We start from the raw sequence: 24,167 nt of genomic DNA on the forward strand, positions 1-24,167 counted from the left end.
CTCTTGGCCGCTGTTTTGCAGCCTGAATCTCTGCAAGTGAGCCTGAGGCTGTGCCGCCCACATTCATTAACATCTTTGCTGTCTCCCTAGATCATCTCTGAAAGTGGTGAAGGCAGCAGCCCAGGTCTTGAATACATTATGGCAATATCGGGACCTCCGGAGCATTTATAAAAAGGTAACTTACAAGAATAGCTCTGGCATAATTAGCATTCATCAGAGCACACATTCATAGTCATTTATTGTAATGAAATGTCATTATTCATTTTGAGAGGTTTCTTTTTCTCTTTTAACTCCACAGGATGGGTGGAATCAGAACCATTTTATTACACCTGTGTCAACGTTAGAGCGAGACCGATTCAAATCACATCCTTCCTTGTCTACCACCAACCAACAGATGTCACCCATCATTCAGTCAGGTCAGTAGGCAAACTCCACTCCTTCTCGGGAACATTTGTGTGACAGATGTCATTTTCCAGCCAAAGAAGACTGAACGTAGACTATTAAGCCTGTCACCTCCAAACACTTAGGAGGTGTATTTGCTTTTCAATCCAAGAGCCTTCTTTGGGAATTACATGCCACTGGAAACCACAGACCCACTTTCCTCCTTCCATTTTAAGTTTATGCAAGTTTACACGTAAATGTATCCCGAGGCCCTCTACCCCATTTCCCCCAAGGTTCTGCTTCACTAGGTTTGAGAAGGGGCTGGGGACTCCATGTTTGACAGGCTGGCCAGGTGATGTGGATGCTGGAGTGGAGGAGTAGACTTCGAGAACCACTAGTTACACTTGAAAAACAGCTGCTCTGCCTGCCCACTGGCCATACGTTTGGAATCTCCTCCAAAGTGATCTTTTAGTTTTCTTGGTGAGAACTCTTAGAAACAGAGTCCTTTAGACATGATCTTAATACCAACATTTGGGGGAGCCACAATCTTTTACACCTTCCTCCTTCCCAGTTAAACCTCCATCCCCTGGCTGTATTCCAGGACTGCCTCCCCACCCACCCCCAGATCCAGGGCTGATGGCAACCAGGCCCTACAGGTGGGTTTGCAGGGATTCCCTTTGATGTGTAAATTGGGAATCTTGGCAAACACACTACCTACTTCTTAGTGCCTAATTTAGTAGAAAGAATGTTCTGAGACTCAGACTGGGGGGAGAGGGGGTTGTTATTTTTTTTAAGATTTGAGAGAGAGAGAGAGAGAGAGAGGGAGAAAGTTGGGCTGGGGTTAGAGTTAGAGGGAGAACCTCCATCCCCAGGACACTAAGATCATGACCTGAGCCAAAGGCAGAGGCTTAACCGCCCAGGAGCCCCCAGACTGTTTTTTATATGTAAGGGCAGAATATTACTGCCAAGCCAAGTTCTATAAATTTAATTCCTAACTAAATGAAATAGGAAAAGTAATAAATACCTTTTTTATTTGGCTTTAAATCCCCCATTCTGACATATAAATATCATCTGTTGTATTCAACTGTGCTACTGCTGGCAGTCTTATTTCTCATGTGGACAAATGTGACCAAAAAGACAAATATAGGACTGGCGGTTCTTGCCACATAATTGGACATCTCCACTTGTATGAGGAATTTTTTTTTTTAAATTATCTGTGCCTGCTGCGTATGGTGTATATTTTTATCTTAGTTTTTAAATTTTGAGTTGTTTTCTTCAAAGAGACTTACGCTTGGTTTTTGAAATCCTTCCTGAGCTCCCAGGTGTAGCCTGAGGCTGTCTTCTTTTACAAAAAAGCTCAGAATCCTTTAGGAACTTAGAAATAGGGGTGTCAGGGGAAACAAGAGATTTGGCTGCTTAACAAAAGGCATATGTAGTATAGGCAAAAGAATAATTTCAGACTGATGAGGGCGTAGTTACTAAGCAATGAACCTATTTTGAGGACCTCATATGTACACACTGGACAGTGCTGATGAGCCCGTCCAAGTTCCTAGGTACCTGTTTGGATTCTGTTTCAAAGGTAAGATATAATTCATACTTGTTGCTCCAATTATTCTAAGGGCTAATCCTCCTATCTCTCAGCATTAACCTGATGCCTTGCTAATGTACTTGTGGGAAGTAGGTGGGCACGTTCTTTGTCCTCTTACCTTCCAGAAAGTAAGCAAGGTGAGTAGCACACAGACACTGCCTGTGCACGCCCACCTTTGTTGAACACACAGTAACCCTGTGTCAGTGAAGGGACCTTTTAGAGAAAATATTTCAGTGTCAGTCTGCCTCTAAAAGCATCAAGGCCTGAAGAACCCCTGGCTGCAAGGCTTGGGTGTGGGGGGCATCTGCTTTCCAGTGGGTCAAGTGAATAAGTGACCACTTTTATTTAGAATTAACTTCCGTGCAAGCCAGATGACTTTTTAATGAGAAAAAAATAGTGTGGTGCTTTCCTTCTGTGCAGAAATGTTCAAAAGGAGACCTATGGGTAGATACTTACTATTAAATGTTTGGCTCTAACTGGGATAAAAAAAAAAATGGTCTTTTGCAAGGCTCGGCTTGTTAGCACTGTGAACTTCTTGAGGAACCAGTCTTACTGAGTTTACAAAATTTCCCTGACAGCTGATCACCATAAAAAGAACTATAAATTTTATGGGCTGGGCACTTATACTCAAACACATTTCAAGATGCAGATATTTTTGAAATAACTTAAAAAATCAAAATATGCCATAAAACACCTATTTACTGAAGAGCTGTCCATAAAGGATAATAGATGGGTGTTTTACAAGCAACAGAACTGAGATCATAAAATAGCAAATGGAACTCTTACATGGCTAATAAGTTATTCTCCCACAATTGTAAAGACCGACTGGAGTCTTGGAGGCCCACCATTGAGAAGGCTGCACGGCTTGGGCCCTGCGCCCCTAACCAGGCAGCCCGCACCTCAGCTCTTGCGGCAGCTCTGGGAGGGCCATGCTGGCTCCAGGTCTCAGCAGCAGGCCTGGGGGTCCTTCCCAGGCTTTAGCGCTGGCTGCTCTTCAACTCACAGTATCTCTGAGAGCTGATTTTCAGCACCAGCTGCGTGGCATTTCTAATTGCTGACCTTTATTTTTCCAGAGAGGATTTTGCAGAGACACTGACAGTCTGCTTTCTCTTTGTTCTCCTTTCTCTCTCCCTCCTCCTCTGCCTCTCCCTTCAGTCGGCAGCACCTCCTCCTCACCAGCACTGTTAGGAATCAGAGACCCTCGCTCTGAATACGATAGGACCCAGCCACCTATGCAGTATTACAATAGCCAAGGGGATGCCACACATAAAGGCCTATACCCTGGTAAGACGCCAGCTGGGTGTGTGATAGACTATCTCGAAAAGCCACTCATTTCCAGGCACCCCGCCAGCGGCCTGGGAAGTAGCCCTTGCCTGTATTGAGACGGTCCTCCAGCAGCTGACCCCATTCCAGTCTCTCCATTTCCTGCTTCCGGGGTTGTTGTCTTTTCCGCTTGTTTTAAGGAAAACAAGTTAAGGTAGTGGCCTACTGACCACAAATAAAAAGAGCACCGCTTCCAAGAGAGATGGTTTCTGCCTGTCCCCCAGTGCAGTCCCTTCGCTCTGCTCCCACCCTATCCCTGCAGTGTCTCCCTGTGTTTCCCCTGTGTCAGAACTCTGCATTCTGGAATGCTTTGCAAGGCCGCATCTCCTAGACTGGCTCATCTCTTAAATTCAAATCTGAGAATGGAGATCAATTTCATTTACATTTTCATGGAAAAGAGTTTGAATGAATAACAAAATGTATAATGTGATTCTTCCCGCGGTGATTATATTTTAAGAATAACAAAAATAATGTTGCATAGTATTCATATTTTTATGTCATTCAGAAAGCTGGGCATCTAATTTATGTAAAGGATGCCAGCCCGAAGAGTTACCAAGATTTCATATTGTCCCCATTCTCAACTCTCTGGCAAATTATAACTACTCTAGAGCTTTCAAATACTGGTGTGACTGAGCTACCACAAAAGAATACTCTTTCCTCAAAAAAAAAAAAAAAAAAAACACTATTTATTAAAAAGAAATGAAAGCTGGTGGCAACTTAACAACTGCTGGGGGAGCCGTCTCAGTTGTGCTGTTGTCTTTGAAATTGTGATTTCACAGGACTGTTTACTAATCGACGATTGTTACTATGGCAATTAATAGCTCAGAAAATTGCAGATGCTACATCTCAAACACCAAGCTCTTTGCAAAGGAAATGCACAAACTGAAGTGCATTGTTGCTTCAGATTTGCAGCAGCCTGCTTTATTTTAAAGATCGCCTCTTTAGCCTGCATGCCCTTCTGTATCTTCTTTGCTTGCTTCAATAAACTAATTTGCCTCAAGTATGTTTCATTTTCCTCATTAAAAAAAAAATCTTTGCTAGCCCTAACAGTACTAGAATGGTAGCCAGTGACATCATCGGGAGTCTGTTGTGGACTCTTGAACAAGATAGCCATCTGATTATCAGATTCTTGTTTTAAAATGTACTTAAAGATGGCAGACACAAGACTGTGCCCCCATGTGGCCAGACTGCTTACAACACGCCTGTGCCTGCTCCTTCCGGGACCCAGGACTTCGGATCCTACCTGTTCTGAAGGCAGGGAGCTTGTTCTAATATGTTTCCCTTCCCCCCATCTGACCCAGTGCTCTATCTCAGAGCCCTGGAAAGGCGATGTCCATCGGCTCAAGGAGCAAGGCCTGGTTCAGAGACAGCCAGGGAAATCTTCACAGGTATGCACAGCTCCCCACAGTGACCAGAGGTTGAGAAGCCAACCTTTTTGGATTGATACTGCTTTTTGGTGAAACACACACATGACTTATCTTTGCCATATCCATTATCCCCTAACAGCCCTGAGGTGAGCAGCTGCTAGGCTAGATCCGGGGAACTTAGACAGCTGCCTGTCCCGGTCTCTGCTGGTATTGGGAAAGGCAGGCCCTGTTAGGGACTGCACCAGCCCTAGTGCAGGGAGCCCACACAGCCTAATGGCCCGGAGTAATGAGCATTAGTTTTAATTTCATAAAATATTTTCTTACAGGCTCCAGCAAACCTTCACCAATTTACATCAGTTCCTATTCCTCACCAGCAAGAGAACAAAATAGACGGCTACAGGTGAATTTGCAATATCATTTTTACAGAAGGCCGATTAGCAGGGATCAACACCGTAAGGGGTCTGCGCCGGTTGACCTACCAGAGCTGGCCCAACACAGCAGGGGCCAAGGAGCTTTCCCTGGGGATCTCTGCTCCTCAGAAGCTCATCTGTGGTTTAAGCAAAGCACTTCCACAGTAGCCTCATGTGCTTGAGTACTCAAATCCATGCTGCTGAGACCACCATTGCCACTGATGGGAACCACCTGAGAAGTCTTTAATGCGTATTCTTTGCCCAACAATCTCCTTTTCCCGCTCCTTTTTTCTGTTAACCTCCAAATTCTCTTCCATCCTCTGGGTTGAAAAAGGTGGTAAGCACACTTCATTCTCTCATCTCACTGTTCTTTTTTGTACATCTCATTTCCCATCTTCATGACTCCCTCCACATCCAAGCATCTGTGGTTTGAAAACACTTGAGTCAGTGGCCAGGTCTCCATTAATCTCAGAAGTCCAAGGGGATTCAGCCCTACTGGGGTGGACCCCATTCTCCATCAGAGTGGGAACTAATGGTTGTGGCATCCAAGCTCTGCTTTCATGGGGCCTAAAATTTTTATCGGTCCTTTTTTTTTTAAGATTTTATTTATTTATTTGACAGAGATCACAAGTTGGCAGAGAGAGAGGGGTGGAAGCAGGCTCTCTGCTGAGCATAGAGCCTGATGCAGGGATCAATCCCAGGACCCTGCGATCATGACCTGAGCAGAGGTTTTAACCCACTGAGCCACCCAGGCACCCCTATATCAGTCCTTCGTGATGCCATGCTCACATAGGTTATCTGATCTCTCCTTTTACCTTCCAATAATACAAAAGCAGCTAGGGTTTTCCAAACAACCCTGCATCCTGAACTTCAGATAAGGATACTCATAAGACCTCCCTCCGTTTCATCATTTTTTCTCTGTAGATGGAAAAAAAAAGAACTTCCCAAATTATTCATAATATATCCTATAGTTTTTAAGTCAGGAGAAAAAAAAATCTTAAAATCATAACTAACTTAAAAAGGGAATTTAGTTAGTTCTGAAATGCTTTTAATGTTAGAATGAATTTAGTTTCAGAACATGATGTTTATATGTACATGGTGAATTTGTTATAACACATCTTACTAAGTGGGGGGTTTGGGGCATGATCAAGAGGGAAAACAGACATTAAGAGCCATGACAGTTTTTCTCCAAACATATTTGAAGAAATTAATGTGAGGTCAGAGAAGAGATAAGGTAACACAAAAGGAAATTAGGGGAGGGTATCCTGAGGTGGATGCCCACATGGATTTCACCTTGCTTCCTTACAAATCTATTAATCCTGTCATCGGGAAGGTGTTTCCTTTAAACCTATTTGCTCATGTGTCTCTCCCAATTTTATTATCCTGCTGCCCAGAGATTGCTTACTCCTTTAACAATACCTCACATTTCTTTTAAAACTGAGGGATGGACTCAATCTTCATCTCTGAGGTAAATGTTTTAAAGGATGGTTCTGTACATACACAACTATATGAAGCATAAATATCTAATCTACAGTCAAATTCATGATGTACTACTCATGGTTCCCTGTGTCAAAGCAAAAATCAAGGCCATCCTTTCATTGGGCATGCCCAGGTAACAGGCCGCTCCACAGCAGAGCACAGAACTGGACCTCTAAGGGGGAAAGAGGTAGCAAGGGGCCATCTTGGGCTCTCCAGACACACCAACTTCTAGAGGCCCTAGAACAGGACTTGAGCAAACTCTGCCAGCCCACTTGTAAACATAGTTTAAAATCCTTACACTCTAATAGTAAATATACAGCGTGTACCAGAAAGAACTCTGAATCATATATGCACAAGTATTAAATACTGCTTTAAAAATATGAAGCAGGAAACCCACATTAATTTCCCTTAAACACATATTTCCAAAAATTGCTTTCATTTATTTGCTTTTTCATTTCATCAACAGCATCAACAGCTGTATTATAGTCAAGATGACTCCAACAGAAAGAACTTTGACGCATACAGATTGTATTTGCAGTCTCCTCATAGCTATGAAGATCCTTATTTTGATGACCGAGTTCACTTTCCAGCTTCTTCTGATTATTCAACACAGTATGGACTGAAATCGACCACAAATTATGTAGACTTTTATTCCACAAAACGACCTTCTTATAGGGCAGAACAGTACCCAGGGTCCCCAGACTCGTGGGTGTAGCATCAAGATGCTCGATAGAGGAACTCTTCTTTCTAACCTTGTTTGGATTGAAATGAAAAATCCGTCTTGCTGATTTGCTGATGAAATGTGAAAGTGAAATGGAAGGACTGAGTGAAGAGCATATTTTTTTTTTCTTTTTTGAGGAATTATCAGGGAAGTAAGGAAACCTTTGGGAGAGAGGACTTTCTAAGCTCTATTTAGGTGTTAGATCTAATTACTTGTAGATTCTGTAGTCGGGTGAAGGTGTGGGCGATGTGATGAGAGGTTTGAGAAATGGGTGAAATGAGTTGGGGGATGTGTAGGTCAAATCAAATTAAAGATGATTTTTTTAATGTGAATAAAGTTATGTTCTGATAGTTTGTACAGAAAAAAAATAATAAAATGGATGCCCTTCATGTTTTATTGCTATTACTAAATGTCAAGATTGTATGCTATTATGTCTTGTAAATTTCTTTTGTTGGTGTAAATATGGAAATGCCACATTGGTTAAGTGCCATCATTTGTAATGCAGTGTGTCATTTGAAAAGAGATTTGAAGAAAACTGACAGCTTAAAAAACAAATGGGAAACCCAAGGAGTTGTTAGCAATTAAAAACAAACTATAACATCCTTTGTTTTCAAAATGAATAGTGTACCTTTGAAGCACAAAGTCCAGTCTGGTATAGAAGCGCCATGCCCATTCCCTGCCTTTTTCATAGGACACTTCACTGCCATTTTCTATGCACATGAAAGAAAAATAAATGTGGAAATTTCATCCTTGGAAATTTGTTCCCTGTTCTTTTTTTATTTTCTGTGTATAATATGGAAAAGCACATTCTATAAATGTGAACTTAACTGCATGTTGGAAATAGCTTAAATATATCTGAGTATTATGGACTTCCCTAGTTTTATACACTTTATGAGAGGGACCATACCAAAGAATGAAACTATGAAATTTCCTCATCTTTATCTACGTTAGTATTTTTATTTGGAGGAATCTGTTTTGAATCTAATGTACTTGTCTTTTTTTTTTTTTTGTCTTCAGACTGCTGTATGTATTTAACACAGCTTTTCACCTGAATGAAATTACATCTGGTAAGACAAGCCCTAACTAAACTGATAATGACTCCTTTTGGCAGTTTTTTTTTAAGAACTCAATAACTAGGTAAAAATAATGGTTGGGCACTTAATTAGCTAACACCAATGCAGGAAACCAAAACAAATTCTAAGTAATTATTTTGCTGAATGATCCCATGAGACAATAATCCCTGGATTAGAGAGAGAGTGGAGGAAGCCCCACATCCATGAAAGGGGTTCCAATAACCAAGAAGCATTACTTGTAAGCTTTTTCTCCATTTGTCGAGACGAGGGGCACAAGCCCCAGGAGGCCTCCTAAGTCATACAGTTTCTACCCTGGATCTTACATGGCAAACAGCCCATATGGCAAGTCAAACCCAGAGCTGTTGACTAAGCTCAGTATATCCTGCAAATGAGGTATAAATCATAGATTAGAACGTGTGCTTATATTTGTGAGTATACGGAAGGAGATCTAGGAGAAAAATGCTTTCTCTTGTTAATGGACTGCAGCCCAAGATTAGAATCCAAAGTGAAATGGAAATGCAAATACAAACAAATATTCCTAAAGTCTGTCAGTGGGGGAGTTTCTGACGTGCGTGCCTTCCGAAATGACCCACAGTAAGACTGCCCAGCTGCCCCAGGCCTCGCATACCCTGGCAGATTTCAGTGAACAGCCCTCTAGATGGCAGACACTGCCAGACTTTCTCAAGGAAATGGCATTAAAACTTTTGAGATATCTAGGTAGCCATCTGTGCTTTGAATCACTGACTTCCTTGAACCTGACATCTTCATGTCTGGGTTGAAGGCCCTCTCTCGAGGAGTCAGGAATACAACAGAATCTATAGCTGGCATGAGCTAAGTGACAGTAACTGACTATTGCTTTTAGTGACCTCATTTGTCTTTGGGTAACTTAGTGGACCCAGGTCCCTAACTTTGACAGGCAGCATTTCAGAAAACATCCAAATTTGGGTTACAAAGAACTCCACACTTGGGCATCAACCCGGACCTCCTCTTGGGCCAGAAAGAGGCCTGTGGATGAGGAATGGGCAGAAGATCAGATGCCCTATAAGGCTCCTTTCTTGTGACTAGAGATAAGAAGCTATGGACAGAGCCTGAAAGATACAAAACTGTATCACTGATCAAAAAGCTAATCCAACTCTCCAAAGTGTAAGAATAAACAAGCTCTGCTATAATCAAGTTGACTTCTTTTTTAAAGATTTTATTTAACAGAGAGAGACAGAGCATGAACATGAGTAGGGGGGAGGAGGCAGACGGAAAAGGAGAAGCAGACTCCCCACTGAGCAGGGAACCTGACACAGGGCTCGCTCCCAGAACCTGAGATCATGACTCATGCCAAAGGCAGACACTTGGCTAACTGAGCCACCCAGGTGCCCCCAAAGTTGACTGTGCATTGCTGCCCTTCCGTTACAAGATAGCATGCAGAATTCAGCCCCCAGGAAGTGGTCTGTGGTTCTGCTCAGTGCAGTTTCATTTACATCCCTCAAGGTCAGAGGTGAACTGAGCCAGTGTTGGTGAGCTAGACCAGTGTGTCTTTACCCTGACTGCACTTTAGAACCACTTGGGCAGCTTTCACAACTAGGAGGGCCTTATCCTGACTAATCAAAAGCACAAGAAATGGGGTCCAGGCGCCAGTATTTTTGAAAAGTTCCCTAGATGACTGTCATGTGCAGTCAAGGTGAAAGCCACTTGGCCCACATGCCATTACCGTCTACCTTCCTGTGACCTAACATTTTTGTTGTCAGAATTTCAGGTGTGGAGTTTGCCTGGAAAAGTGACAGAGATACTGTTACTTTTGATACAGTTATGGAGTATCATAACTGATTTTAAACATGAAATGTGAGAGGTGAGGTTTTCTTTCTTGCCAGAGGTTTTTTCTTTCTTGAGGTTTTCTTTCTTTCTTTCTTGTATGTTATCTTTTGCTTATGCACTATTTAAAGTTATGTCTTTTCAAGCCCAAGGATGTTTCATGAGTATCAGAAATGTTGACCTTACAGACCCATTAATTAATCCAATAATTAATCCCTGGCCAATATTTGGTTGTCCACATGACTAATTATTGCAGTGAAATACCAATAGTTCACTTCCTCAAGCACACACTGTGTGCTCTAAGTATCACATATATTATCATTTATCCTTTATAGTAACTGCATGAAATCTGTACTAATATCCCATTTTACAGATCCTAAAGCACCCATGGAGCGACTTGCTGAAAATAACACTGTAAGTGGCCAAGGCCAGATTAGTACCACGGTCTATCTTAACTACGACACCAGTGTTTTTAAAATTCAGTCATTTGAGTTCCAACTGAGCTATTAGTTAATGAAAAATGTTCATATTTGTCTTTAATTTTCCAAAGGAAACTCTGTCCCTGAAGGAAAAACCATCACCTGCCATACCTAAAAAGTCACCATAAAAATGAATACTTAATTACTAAACACACAAATTTCCAGGGACCACCAGAATTCACTGTCCACCACAACTAGTATTCCATGCACCATGTTTTGGGAAACTTGGTTCCTGATCAGTCTTGGTGTGTATGACAGTTTAGGTGGGCTGAGAACTCTCCTTAGGACGTTCTGAGTCATGCCTCTGAATATAGGCCCATTGAAATAAAATCCTGACAAGATAACCCTTTTGTTGGGGGGCCTCAGTAATACATTTAAACCATCACAGAGCTAAATCCACTGGATGGTGATATTATTTCTATGATCAAATCAGATTATAAGGAAAAAAATATTTGTAAAATTGGCCCCTGCTGTTCACTTCACTAGATTTTTTAAAAGTTGTTTATAACAGCATTATTCATAATAGGCAAAAGCTGGAAACAACCCAAATCTCCAACAGGAGAAGAGAGAATGGTACATTTATGTAATAGAATACTAGTCAGAACTAAAAAAGAATAGCCACAGATACTTACAAGAATGGATGATCCTATTTCAATACCAGGTAAAACTTACCTATGCTGGTAGAAGTCAGAACCATTATTGCCTCTGCGGGTGGATACTGACTACAGAACTTTTGGAGATGATGGAAATGTTCTATATCTTGATGGGGGGGGTGCTCTTACACAGGTATATACATTTATCAAAAGTCACGAAAATGTTCACCTAAGATCTGTGCATTTTATCACATATAAGGTTTATTCCGATTTTAAAAGTTATTAACATTTGTCTTAAAAGGCACTAAGGAAATATGTGATGACATTGTCTGAGACTTAGTTTTATGACTTAGAATCAGAGTGATTACAGAGTTGAGAAAAATCTGTTTATAAGTTTTAAACCTTCCAAAATTATCTACTTAAGATGTGCTGTTAGAGATGGTCAGGAAGAGGATGTGAACACCAACTGACTTGAGAGCTGGACCTAAGCAATCAGAGGCCCCCGATCCCCTTCCCAAACATCCTTAGAATAAGCATTCTGCTTGCCTTCACCACCCTAGAAGCTGCTGCAAGGACACAGCCTTGAGATAGTAATATGGCATTGAGGCCATCTGGATGGCATATGTTACTAAACCCAGTTAAGGCTTCTATATAAACTTTAAAGATTCTGGTGGGCAGGTGCAGAGATCTGCTCATTTTGTGGCCACCCAAGACAAGCCTCACAAATTCTCTTGCTTATTAAATCTGTCACCTACATATCTGGATGGCCTGCCTCTTCAGTCTCTCCTGGCCCTCCATCTACAGGGGACTGTTTGCAGACCAAAAAGAGTTTCTCAAACAAAAGACTAGTACAAAATTCTTTGTAGTATATACACAGTCTACTTAAAAGCTGACAGCTTACCAAAGTTAAATTTAAACAGAAATCTAGAAAATACATATTTGAAAAGCACTGTATGGGAATGTCTTTTGAATGAGCTATGCTTATACAGATTTACATGTGTGTTGACAAGAAAGTAAGTTGAGAAGTAAAACAGGCTCATATTTAAACATGTTGCCAATAGAAGTGTGTCATCCCTTTTACCTAATGATCCAAAGAGAGGTGTAAATAAATACCTCATCCACCTCAGTGCCTCTGAAGGCACAGGGAAGGAGTGTGGGGAGAACATCCTTTCAGCAAGGTACTAGAGAGATGTTAGCAGCAAAACAAACAGGTCAGTGAAATCAGAGGCAGAGCAGCTAATGGGACTTTTAACTCTACAAATGCAGAGCAGACTTTGAATCAAAAAGGATCTTTGCTGTAGGTCAAGGAAACCCTTGCTAGAGAAGTAGAGAACAGTCTTACTCTTAATTAGAATGCCTCTGGGGAGGGAGCTAGAAAAGAACAAAGGATACAAACCATGTTTGGAATTCTGTAGCTGATTTCCATCCTGATGGATAGCTGCCCTTTGCTAGCCTGTGCCAAGGAATGGACTCAGCCTCAGAGAGCTATATGGAGCCCTGAACGGCCATCCCTACTCGGTAACAATTCTCCACTGGTACTTGTCAATTCTGCCTCACTTTATTATTTTTTTAATTAATTTATTTATTTTCAGCATAACAGTATTCATTATTTTTTCACCACACCCAGTGCTCCATGCAATCCGTGCCCTCTATAATACCCACCACCTGGTACCCCAACCTCCCACCCCCCCCACTTCAAACCCCTCAGATTGTTTTTCAGAGTCCATAGTCTCTCATGATTCACCTCCCCTTCCAATTTCCCCCAACTCCCTTCTCCTCTCTAACTAACTCCCCATGTCCTCCATGCTATTTGTTATGCTCCACAAATAAGTGAAACCATATGATAATTGACTGTCTCTGCTTGACTTATTTCACTCAGCATAATCTCTTCGAGTCCCATCCATGTTGCTACAAAAGTTGGGTATTCATTCTTTCTGATGCCTCACTTTAGAAGACCATGACTTTTGTCTCCAGTTTCACTCACCCTTGTGATGGCAGTTTGCTGTTATTCATCTGCCTGATGGCTTGGCTTGACTTGCTGTCTCGATGAATGCACTTATTCAGGACAATCCTTCAAGGCTGTAGAGACTAAAAAGAAATTATTAGCAAGCAAATTATGACTTGAATTGTATCTGTTTTAGTGCCATTCCCTGTTTTATGTCAGCAGCTTTGCTGGAAGCAGCTGGCATGTCCCATAAGTGGCTGTTTGTGCCTATTGCTGTTGCCTAATTCTAACTCAAAATCACTAAAAACCATTTTGTGCTATCATAATTGTCTGCATGAGCCATAACTAGTTCTTTCATTATTAACGCCCATCCAATGGTTGGGGGAATTTTGATAAAGACTTCAGAATACAATGGACTATTTAACCCTCCATTCACAACCCAGTGATTCCAGAGCTGACCAAGGCACTACCTTGTAAAATACAACTAAACACAACCTGTGCTGGGTCAAAGGTGTAATTCTGAGCTCAATGGGAAAATATCCAATTCTTCCCTCAAAAATCCCCTATAACTGTTCATTTGCTCCCCCAGAGGAAACACCCCTGAAATTTGCCTTCATTTGCTGGCAATAAAATGTAACATGTTGAGCTTTGGCCTTGATGAGCTGCCATCCACTGAGTACTAATCTAATAAAATGACTTCAGGGAGGATGACATCCCTCTAGCATCTCCCTTCAGAGTTCTTCAGAGACAGTGGCTGTCCCAGCCCAATGCAAGGAACTCTCTTTCCTTCCCAGGTATGAGAATGAGTAGAATGAGGTATGCCCCACTTCCTGAGAACTAGAGGAAAAAATTCAATCCAGATGGGCTCCAGGATGGAAATACCATCATAGGAGGAGATCTGGCCATTATAGAGATGGCTGTGATGTGAGGAATGTATTTCAAGATTTTACAAAAATATTTTCTGAAGACAAACCAGGAAGCACATTCTATAGCTAAGTGATTAAAATATTTACACGTCCACCAACATCACTGCAATTATGTCTAGACTTAGTAACCTCTATGATCATTCTTGTCTGTAAACTGTGGTCAAAAGATAATGGTGTGTTTATTCAGTTTACAAATAATTAGGTGCCTCCTTTTTCATTTTTCTCTCATGTGCCATACTTTTTAATTGTTTCTTTGATAATTAACTCTTTTATAAAGAAAAACTATCAACAGAAATGTGAGGTGGTATTGAAACTCTTCAAGCCTATAATTATAAAACATCTTAATTGGAGAAAAGCTGGTCCAATACCACTTGAAATTACTAATATTGTCCTCCAAGGCCACATCACTGAGTCATAGTGGCGATGTATCATCACTAAGGAATTATACTTGACTGGTAATAACAAAGTGTCCAAAATTGTGGCTTCCACAAGATGAGTTATAGGTTTTGGGTTTTCTCTCCTTCACATATTGGAATGAACATAGAAAAACAGACCAATACTAGGATGGTGGCTCTAAAATGTCCTCTTGGACCCAGGTTCCATCATATTCTTCTGGGCATGGGCCTCATCTTTATAGCTTCCCAGATGATGCCTGAATCTCCAGCCATCACATCTTCATTCTTTAACAAGGAGAAAGGAGTAGGAAAGTTGAACCTGCCAACTAATTCATTCTCTTAAAAGACCTTTCCTCACCCCTATGTCTTATTTTTACCTGGGCCCATTGCCATCTCTACTCATGTAGGGGTTCTGTTGATAAGGAAAATGAGGAGATGGATAAGGGAAAGTCACAATCAGTCTCTGTGTAGGATTCAGATGATTCTATGAGATGATGCCTACCTACCCTTCCATTACTTTGGTTCCTATGAATGTAAGCCCCATGCCAGAGACCTGTGTTGTATTAATTCCATGCTTGGGGAGAAGCCATAGTACCTATCCCTCCCTAGACTTGAAAGATAACCAAAAGTGGATGAAATTTCTCAGGTTCAGGTTGTCCCCAGCAGGTCAGGTTCAATTTACTATTCCATCTCCTAGCTTAGACGTTAACCATCAAAAGCCAGTTACCATCAGTAATCTGTAGTCAGAAACCCCACCCTCATTATGACTTCTAGTCACCAAGGGGCAAAGCCATTGGTGTCCACAAAAGCACCCCAGGAGTCAATGGAGAAGGACTATGGACCCATCTCCCCACTGTATCAATAGCAGCCCACCAAGAGCAGTTTCTATACCATATGTTCATGTAAGATTATATTAACAAAATTTCTACAGTAAAACCAAACAAAGTAGTAATAGCCATTGCACAGTCCATGACTGACCTTAGGCAACTGGCTGGAGACCTATAGCTCTGTGTGCTCCTGACTGAAGCCTGGTAGACTCACAACAGCAGCCACCTTCTTCAGGTGAGTCACTTTAACTCATTATGAGTCTGTGGAGTATTCCCCTGCAATGACCTAGGCATCTTGAAAAAATTTGGAGGCTTATGAGGCTGCCATTACCTCAAGAACTTGAGCCTCACTGAACCCATCAAGTCTGAGTTGAGCTGTCAAGGAAAGCCTCAGAGAGCAAAAGGGACTCAAGCTGAACTTCAGATTAATTCTAAGCAAAGGTGTCAGGAAATAAATACGATTGGCAGGGGGTTAAGGAGAAAATCAGCTGAACTCAGGACAAGAAGAAGGTCAAGCAAAAGAAAAAGACACAACAGTGAGTTTCTCTCACTGATTTTGGGTAAAAACAAACCTAAGAATGAACCTTTGCTGAATGTTTACTGGTGTCAAAGACTGTGCTAGTGCCTTATCCACGTTATCCCATTTAATCTTTTTTTAAAGATTTTATTTATTTGACAGACAGAAATCACAAGTAGGCAGAGAGGCGGGCAGAGAGAGGGGGGAAGGCAGGCTCCCTGCTGAGCAGAGAGCCCGATGTGGGGGGCTCGATCCCAGGACCCTGGGATCATGACCTGAGCCAAAGGCAGAGGCTTTAACCCACTGAGCCACCCGGGTGCCCCTATCCCATTTAATCTTACAACAGTCCTAAGACAGACATAAGAGAAAAAACTGTCCTAAGAAATGGAGAGTAAGTGTTCCAAGATCACATCAATCGAAGACTGTAACTTAGATCTGTTGGATTTTGGAGCCCCATTAGCCGTTTGGGTCTCGGAGGAGACCAGAAGGCTCCAACCTTCACATACTCTGTGTTTATGCTAAAGTAAACCCATGTGACAATCTCTCTCAGAATCAGGAACATCCTTCCTAGTCCTACTAGCTCCTGGGCCAAATTAGGCTCAAAGAATGCAAACTAGTTTTAATGTTTGCCTGGGCAAACATACCTAGGAAAACACCTTATTTGCTCAAATCAAAGTTGATGTTTTGAAAACTACAGAAAACTACAAAGTGGCCTGTTCACAAACTATGCTGTGAGTCTCCACAGATGGGCAGCAAAAGACCTCGCAGATCAAAGGAACCCAAGAGAGCATCCCACCCTCCCCCAGCTTTTCCCCTGCCTGGGCCAGCCCATTGCCTCCAGCTCAGCCTGAACAGGCAACTCAGCTGGAGCTGAGGCCTGGGCTGGAGGTGGGGGTCAGGCCAGCAGTTCTGCCTGGGAAAAGTTTAGGAGGCTCAAAGGGAGCCTAACTTTGAGGAAAAACACCTTCCTGAACAATGGTCACTCACAGCCCTGCAAGTCTAAAAAGGGAACTATGGGCATTCTGGAAAACCCTGAAGCAAACTCTTTGTTTGCCTTTGCACTCCACTCACTTTTTACTCCTCACTCCTCTTCAAGGGCAGGAGAGGGGCCATGTGATGAGAGGACCAAAAGGTCAGCTTAGGGCGCTTCGTGGTCCCAGGTGAGGGCCAGAGCCTCCTGCACTGTGGCATCCGGACTGTGGGATCTGCACAGTGGCATCACCAGGCCCGCTCTGCCCTCGGGGAGGCCTGAAATCCTGCTTTGGGGAGTTCAGGGTGAGTTCAGTTCATCCAGTTATCCACAGAACAGACTCTTTTGCTCTGGTTCAAGCGATCAGTCCCACTTCGCAAACGAAAACGCTCATCTGGCGTTTTAACACACGTAACTCCAGTGCCTGATCCCCTGAGAAAAGAGGACTATGTGCGGAACACCAGAACCGCAAAATGCCTGACAGGTTCTCAAGCTGTGAGACAACCACCTCCCTGAGGAGAGATAAGAGGGTCTGTCTTCCGGGCGGAAGTCCCGCCTCACAAGCCCGGACTGCACCGGAACCCAGGAACCAGCTTCCGGTGTGCTCTTTCGGCTGTGCATGGCTCAAGACCTGACTGTGGAAGTTAGATTTCGCTATTTTCTTTTCGCCTCCCTACATTGACAGTCAAGTCCACGATGCAGGTCTGAACAGAACTTCCCTCCCGTCAGAGGTTGGAAGGGAAAGTAGAGAAAGGCTGCATTGCGGGAGTCCTGGCAGGGAAAGAACGTCTGAGCACTGTAGAGGCTGGGCCGCCCCCTTGAGCCCTGTGCTCCCGGCACCCCCCACCACGAGGTGAAATGTGGCTCGAGAAATAACGCCACAGTGGATTGTTTTACTCAGAGGTTATGAGGCAGGTGCCACTGTTGACTCCATTTTATAGATGAGGAAGCCCAGTAGAGGGAGATTAAGAAAGTTACCCCAGGTGACAATGGCAAAGATCTGCTGCCAGAGCCACCTCCCTAAGTGACTATCAGTCTCTCGCCTATCGCCTGTCGGATTAATAACCGCTCCTCTACTGGAGAGAGCAGGGAAGAAGGGGCAGGAGCTCCTCTGAGCAGCCATGGCACTCTGGGGGTTAGTGCGGACGTCTCATCTTTTGTGGACCAACGTGGAAACTCCATTCCAGCTTCCTGCCTGTGGCTAGGTGAGTAGGGTGGGTCAGACCTGCCATAGGTTTCCTTCAGTCTGTCACTGTCCCCATTCTGGGGCGTTCTCTCTCCTCCCCAGTTCTCCTCTAGAAAGCCTCCACTTCTCCTGTTCCCCAAGGTCTGACTTGGGCTTTCAAGTCCCCTCTCTATCCCCCTGACTCATTAATCACTTTGGTTTGGGTGTACACTTCCCAGCCGGTACCACCCCCAGCCAGACACTCCTGCACACCTCTGAGTGAGGGTGCAGGCTTCCCTAACTTACCTTCCTGAAGCAAGCAGGTGGATTTCTCTGTTCTAAGCAGCTCTCAGCACACAGAAGACCACTTCATCCTTTTGCCAAGTGGAGAAGTTTCCCATGTTCCTTGGAAGATGAGTTCTACAAAATTGTCCCTAAGAAGAGCTTTATGGTCAGATGAGTCTGGAAAATGCAGCATGGTGTGTCTCAGAGATTTCACAATATCTTTAATGCTTATATTAAAGGCTCTGAGAACTTTGTGGTAAACACTGGATTCAGAAGTCCAGTATTTCTCAAGTTTATTAGACCAAAAAACCTTTTCTTTGGGGTAGGAGTACCTATTTTAGAAACAGTATTCAGCAGAAGTCTGTGCAATGTGAAAGTAGATAAAAGTTTTTTTTTTCCCCTCACTCATAGGTGAGGTTTCTTTTTTACTTACATATTCTGTACTTTTATAATTAAAATTTATCTTCTTAGACACTAAGATCCCCTTAAATATAAGATAGCCTAATTAAAATCTAAACCCATTTATTTATTCTGAGCTGTAGGGAATAGGCATGTAATATGACCCTAGGTACTGATTCTGAATGATGTAGGGATGTTCTGTATACTCATAGCTTCAGTAGTTATCAAACTTTCTGGTCTCAGGATCCCTTTATGTTCTTAAAACATATTGAGAATACCCAGAGTATTCTTGTATATGTGGGCTATATCTATTGATATTTATGATATTAGAAATTAAAAGCTCAGAAAACTTGTAAATATTTAATAATTTATTTTTTTAAAAACCCATTACATGCTAACATAAACTACACATTTTAGGAAAAGTAACTATCATTTTCCAAAACAAAATAAATCAGTAAGAAGAATGGCATTGCTTTACATTTTTGAAAATCTCCTTAATGCCTTGCTTAATAGAATATAGGTATATCCTCATACCTAGCTCCAGCTTCAGTCTGTTCTGACATCACACGTCATCTGGTCTACAAAATGTGCCACTGTATGCTGATGAGAGAATAAGGGTGAAAAAGGAAAATGACATATTAATATTATGAAAATAATAATTTTGATCTTGTGAACGCCCTGAGAAGGTCTGTAGGGCCCCAGGGTCACAGTAACACGTTTGGAGAACTGCTCCTTTAGATGATCAGCCCAGTTCCTTCTAACTCTGTATATACCTGAGAAGGGTGGAGGCTTGGATGGGTCTCCCTGCTCCTGGGAGTAACATGTATATGATCAGGAGGATCCACTTCTCAGGGACCCCCAGTCCTCTGGCCTGGCTGATACCCATTCCTCCCCACTCCTATCGCTTCTCACTGTGATTACTGGAGCCCAGAGGAGTAGAGGTCAGTTTGCATGTTCTTGACTCAGAAGTTTTTAAAGAGCTTTGATGTATAGAATTTCATTAAAGCCATAAGGGCCCCAAGGTAGCCATTGTGCAAACACAGATATTGCCTTCATTTGTAAGCCGCCTAATTCCTTCAAAAATGGATTTAAGCTTTATCTATAATCCATGTCCTGTTCTCCTGCAGGGTTTGAGTAGGTCCATGATATGAATGAGCCAAGAGGAGCTATTTTTTTATTTTTCTTCACACATGGGAGGAGGATGAAACAGTCTTTTATCTTGGCCCTGGGGAGGTTTGAAGTTCAGACACAAAGGAGAACAGAGGGAAAGACAGACACCAGCTCTGGTAGATATGAGCATAAAGGTGACATGCTGCACCTGTGCCAGAGATGCTCCCTTGGTCAGCCTCCTAGGACCAAGCAAGAGATGGTTCTAGGTAAGTAGGACCCAGATAGGTACTGGTTCTGTAGAGTCCCCAGGTGAACAATCAGACAGAGTTAACTTTTCTGCCTTGGGCTAAAATGAGAGAAAATGAAACCCTGAGGATCTTGCTATGTACCATGGCAGTAGCCACTACCAGCTTCCTGTGTAAGCACTTGTGTTATGAGGTGTGGGTTAGAAGTTCTGATTTTGGGGTTGAGTGGATAGGACGGAGTCCACCCTCACCCACTAACTAGCAAAGTGACCTCCAGCAAAGCACATGGCCCACTGAGATTTAGGTTCATCACCTATAGAATGCGTTGCTGTGGGATTTGCTGAGATAGATAGCGCATGTAAGCACTTTGCATAGTGCCTGGCCTATGCGTAAGTGCTTGCCATTGGTTTGCTTTCCTTCTAACATGACTAGAGGCACAAAAGTGCAGGGCTACCCTTAACATTGATGGTGCACAGGGAGATACAAACAGAGGCCCACATATCATTTAAATATATAGACATTTAAGATCTAAATCTGCTAATATTGTTATATGAAATGTTTCATATATTTATCTCAACAAGAGATATTCTTCATAACAACAAAAACTTTAAATCATGCCTACAGGTATGGTTTTTATATGACTGAAAGTTTATAAAATATCAAATATGACTGACTTTAGTTATTACACATATCTTGAGGGCAGCATTATTTGGAAGGATAATAAACAATTCATTATTGTAAACATTTTTTTCATATAATACTTTCTTGCCTTCATTTTGGCAAAATCATTAATGATGTGATTATGATCAGTACTTTTACATAATATGCGTTCTAGTCATATTAAAAATTATTTAATAAAATGTAATTTTCTTTAAAGGACGATATATTCAATGTGTAGGTATATATTTTTACTAAAATGCAAACTAAAGTACATGTAAAGATCAAAAATATAAATTACTTTTCATGTTTCCAAAATATCTTCCTCCTAATATATTCAAAAGTATAGAAGGCAAAATATAAATTCTAATTAATAAAGAGAAAATTTTTAATCTAAGAATTTTTTTTTAAGATTTTATTTATTTATTTGACAGAGAGAGATCACAAGTAGGCAGAGAGGCAGGCAGAGAGAGAGGAAGGGAAGCAGGTTCCCTGCCAAGTAGAGAGCCCTATGCGGGGCTTGATCCCAGGACCCTGAGATCATGACCTGAGCTGAAGGCAGTGGCTTAACCCACTGAGCCACCCAGGCGCCCCAATCTAAGAATTTAAATAAAGCTGACATCAATTTCACTTTTGAAATTTGATTAAACCTTACTACCTATTTTAATAAAAATGAAACTTTGCAATTCTAGATGCTTGTGCACCTAGTTACCAAAATAATTATTTTCATGCTTTATGCATATTACCTGTAAATCTTCATATGTACAAATTTAAAGTAACATAGATCAACACTGCAAAGTTTCCCAGTTACTATGTGCAACTATTGTGAATACACTGCTCCCTACTATTGTTAAGAACCCATATCAGGGCACCTGGGTGGCTCAGTGGGTTAAAGCCCCTGCCTTCGGCTCAGGTTATGATCCCAGGGTCCTGGGATCGAGCCCCACATCGGGCTCTCTGCTCAGCAGGGAGCCTGCTTCCCCCTCTCTCTGTCTGCCTCTCTGCCTACTTGTGCTCTCTCTCTCTGTCAAATAAATAAATAAAATCTTTAAAAAAAAAAAAAAAAAAGAACCCCATATCAGAACTTAAGGAGAAACAATAGCAAATCAAATAACCCAATTAAAAAATGGGCAAAAGGCTTGAAGAGACACTTCTCCAAAGATGATAAACAAATGGCCAACAAGCATATGGAAAGATGCTCAACATCACTAGTCATCAGAGAAATGTTAATTAAAACCACAATGAGAGGGTGGTTTTTTTTTTTTTTTTAAAGATTTTATTTATTTATTTGAGAGAGAGATACAGTGAGAGAGAGCATGAGCGAGGAGAAGGTCAGAGAGCGAAGCAGACTCCCCGTGGAGCTGGGAGCCTGATGTGGGACTCGATCCCGGGACTCCAGGATCACGCCCTGAGCCGGAGGCAGTCGTCCAACCAAGGGACGCCTGAGAGGGTGGTTTTAATGAGCACCTGGGTGACTCAGTGGCTTAAAGCCTCTGCCTTCAGCTCAGGTCATGATCCCAGGGTCCTGGGATCAAGCCCTGCAGCGTGCTCTCTGCTCAGCAGGGAGCCTGCTTCCTTCTCTCTCTGCCTGCCTCTCTTCCTACTTGTGATCTCCGTCAAATAAATGAAATCTTAAAAAAAAAAAAAAAAACACAATGAGATGTCAGCTTACACCCATCAGAATGGTTACTACCAAAAAACAAGGGTTACTACCCTTGTTACTACCAAGGTTACAAGGTTACTACCAAAAAAACAGGAGAGCCTGTGACTCTTGATCTCAGGGTTGTGAATTCAAGCCCTATGTTGGGTACAGAGATTTCTTAAAAACAAAATATTTTTTTAAATAAAATCTTTTAAAAAATAAAAAACAATTTAAAAAGACAAATGTTGGCAAGGGTGTGGAGAAATTGGAACCCTTGTACACTATTTGTGGGATTGTAAATTGGTGCAGCTACCATGGAAAACAGTATGGAGCATGCTCAAAAAAACAAAAATAAAACTGTCATGTGACCCAGCAACCACATTTCTGGGTATATACCCAAGAAAATTGAAAGCGAGCCCTTGAAGAGATATTTGCACACTCATGTTCATAATGGCACTATTTACAATAGCCAAGAGATAGAAACAATCCAAATGTCCATTGATGGATGAATTGGTAAACCAAATGTGGTCTGTACATATGATGGAATATTACTGAGCCTTTGAAAAAAAGAAATCCTGTCATATGCTACAAAATGGGTGAACCTGAAGGACGTTATGCTAAGTAAAATAAGCCAGTTATTAAAAAAGAAAGAAAGAAAGAAAGAAAGAAAAGGAAGGAATATTGCATGAATCCACTTATATGACGTAGCTAAAGTAGTCTAATATATAGAAATTTAAAGTAGAATGGTGGTTACCAAAGGTTAGAAGGAGGAAGAAAGGAGAAGTTGTTGTTTAATAGGTATAGAGTTTCAGTGTAAGATGAGAAAATTCTGGAAATCTGTTTCACAAAAATGTGAATATATTTAACACTATAACAATATGTTAGCTACATATACAATGTTAATATATATTAATAATATGCTAATAATATATTGAATCATACACTTAAAAATTGTCAAGATAGTGAACTTCAAGTTACAGTTTTTTACCACAGTAAAGAAAGTGTGTCTGTGTGTGTATGTGTGTGTGTGTATAATTTAAATATTCATGATCAGTGAGTAGTCAGCCCTTTGGGATTTGAAATAAACACTTTTTATCTGGCCAGAGAGATATTTGAGGATTGTAAAAACAAAATTATCTCAGCAAACTAGGAATAGAGGGGAACTTCCTCAAACGGATAAGGAAAATCTACCAAAAAACCTATAGCTTACTTGATAGTGAAAAACCTGAAGATTTCCCTCTGACATGAACAAGGCAAGGATATCCCTTTCACAACTGCTTTTTAACACCGTACTAGAAGCCCTAGCTAATGAAATACACAAGAAATGGAAATAAAATGTAGGCAGACTGGAAAGGAATAAAACTCTTTGTTTTAAAATGACATTTTGTATATGCAGAAAATCTGAATAAATGACAAAAAATCTGGAACTTATAAATGATTGTAGCAATGTTGCAGAATACAAAGTTAATAAAAATGATTTGCTTTCCTTTATACTAGTAATAAATAAGTAGAATTTGAAATTAAAAACACATGGCCATTTACGTTGGGATCCCCCCAAAAATGAAATACTTAAGTGTAAATTGAACAAAATATGTAAAAAAAATCTTTATGAGGAAAACTGCAAAACTCTGTTGAAAGACAGCAAAGGAGAACTAAATAAATGGAGGGAAATTCCATCTTCATGGTTAGGAATACTCAATATTGTCAAATGCCAGTTCTTCCCAACTTGATCTACAAATTCAGTGCAATCCTATTCAGAATCCCAGCCAGTCATTTCGTGAATATCAATAAACTAAAGTTTTTATGGAGAGGCAGAAGAACCAGAATAGTGAACTAACATTTTTTTAAAGATTTATTTATTTATTTG

The 24,167-nt window shown here is 41.4% G+C and overlaps 1 protein-coding gene across 9 annotated transcripts in view; it reads left to right on the top strand.

Annotated features, from left to right (window-relative positions):
• Positions 1–8,026, top strand: part of PKP4 (plakophilin 4) — a 248,166-nt gene extending 240,140 nt beyond the window's left edge. For 7 of the 9 annotated variants that reach the window (XM_044242115.1, XM_044242116.1, XM_044242111.1 and 4 more), the window contains 5 exons: positions 91–175; positions 299–416; positions 3,125–3,253; positions 4,986–5,059; positions 7,015–8,026. In XM_044242115.1, coding sequence (XP_044098050.1) covers positions 91–175; positions 299–416; positions 3,125–3,253; positions 4,986–5,059; positions 7,015–7,263 — 655 coding nt within the window. In that variant the 3' untranslated portion in view covers positions 7,264–8,026. The remainder of the gene's footprint in view (positions 1–90; positions 176–298; positions 417–3,124; positions 3,254–4,985; positions 5,060–7,014) is intronic. The other 2 variants (XM_044242117.1, XM_044242120.1) reach the window with 1 other exon arrangement.
• Positions 8,027–24,167: the final 16,141 nt, after the last annotated feature.

This window comes from Neovison vison, chromosome 3 (assembly GCF_020171115.1).
Source record: "Neovison vison isolate M4711 chromosome 3, ASM_NN_V1, whole genome shotgun sequence".
Lineage (NCBI taxonomy): Eukaryota > Metazoa > Chordata > Mammalia > Carnivora > Mustelidae > Neogale > Neogale vison.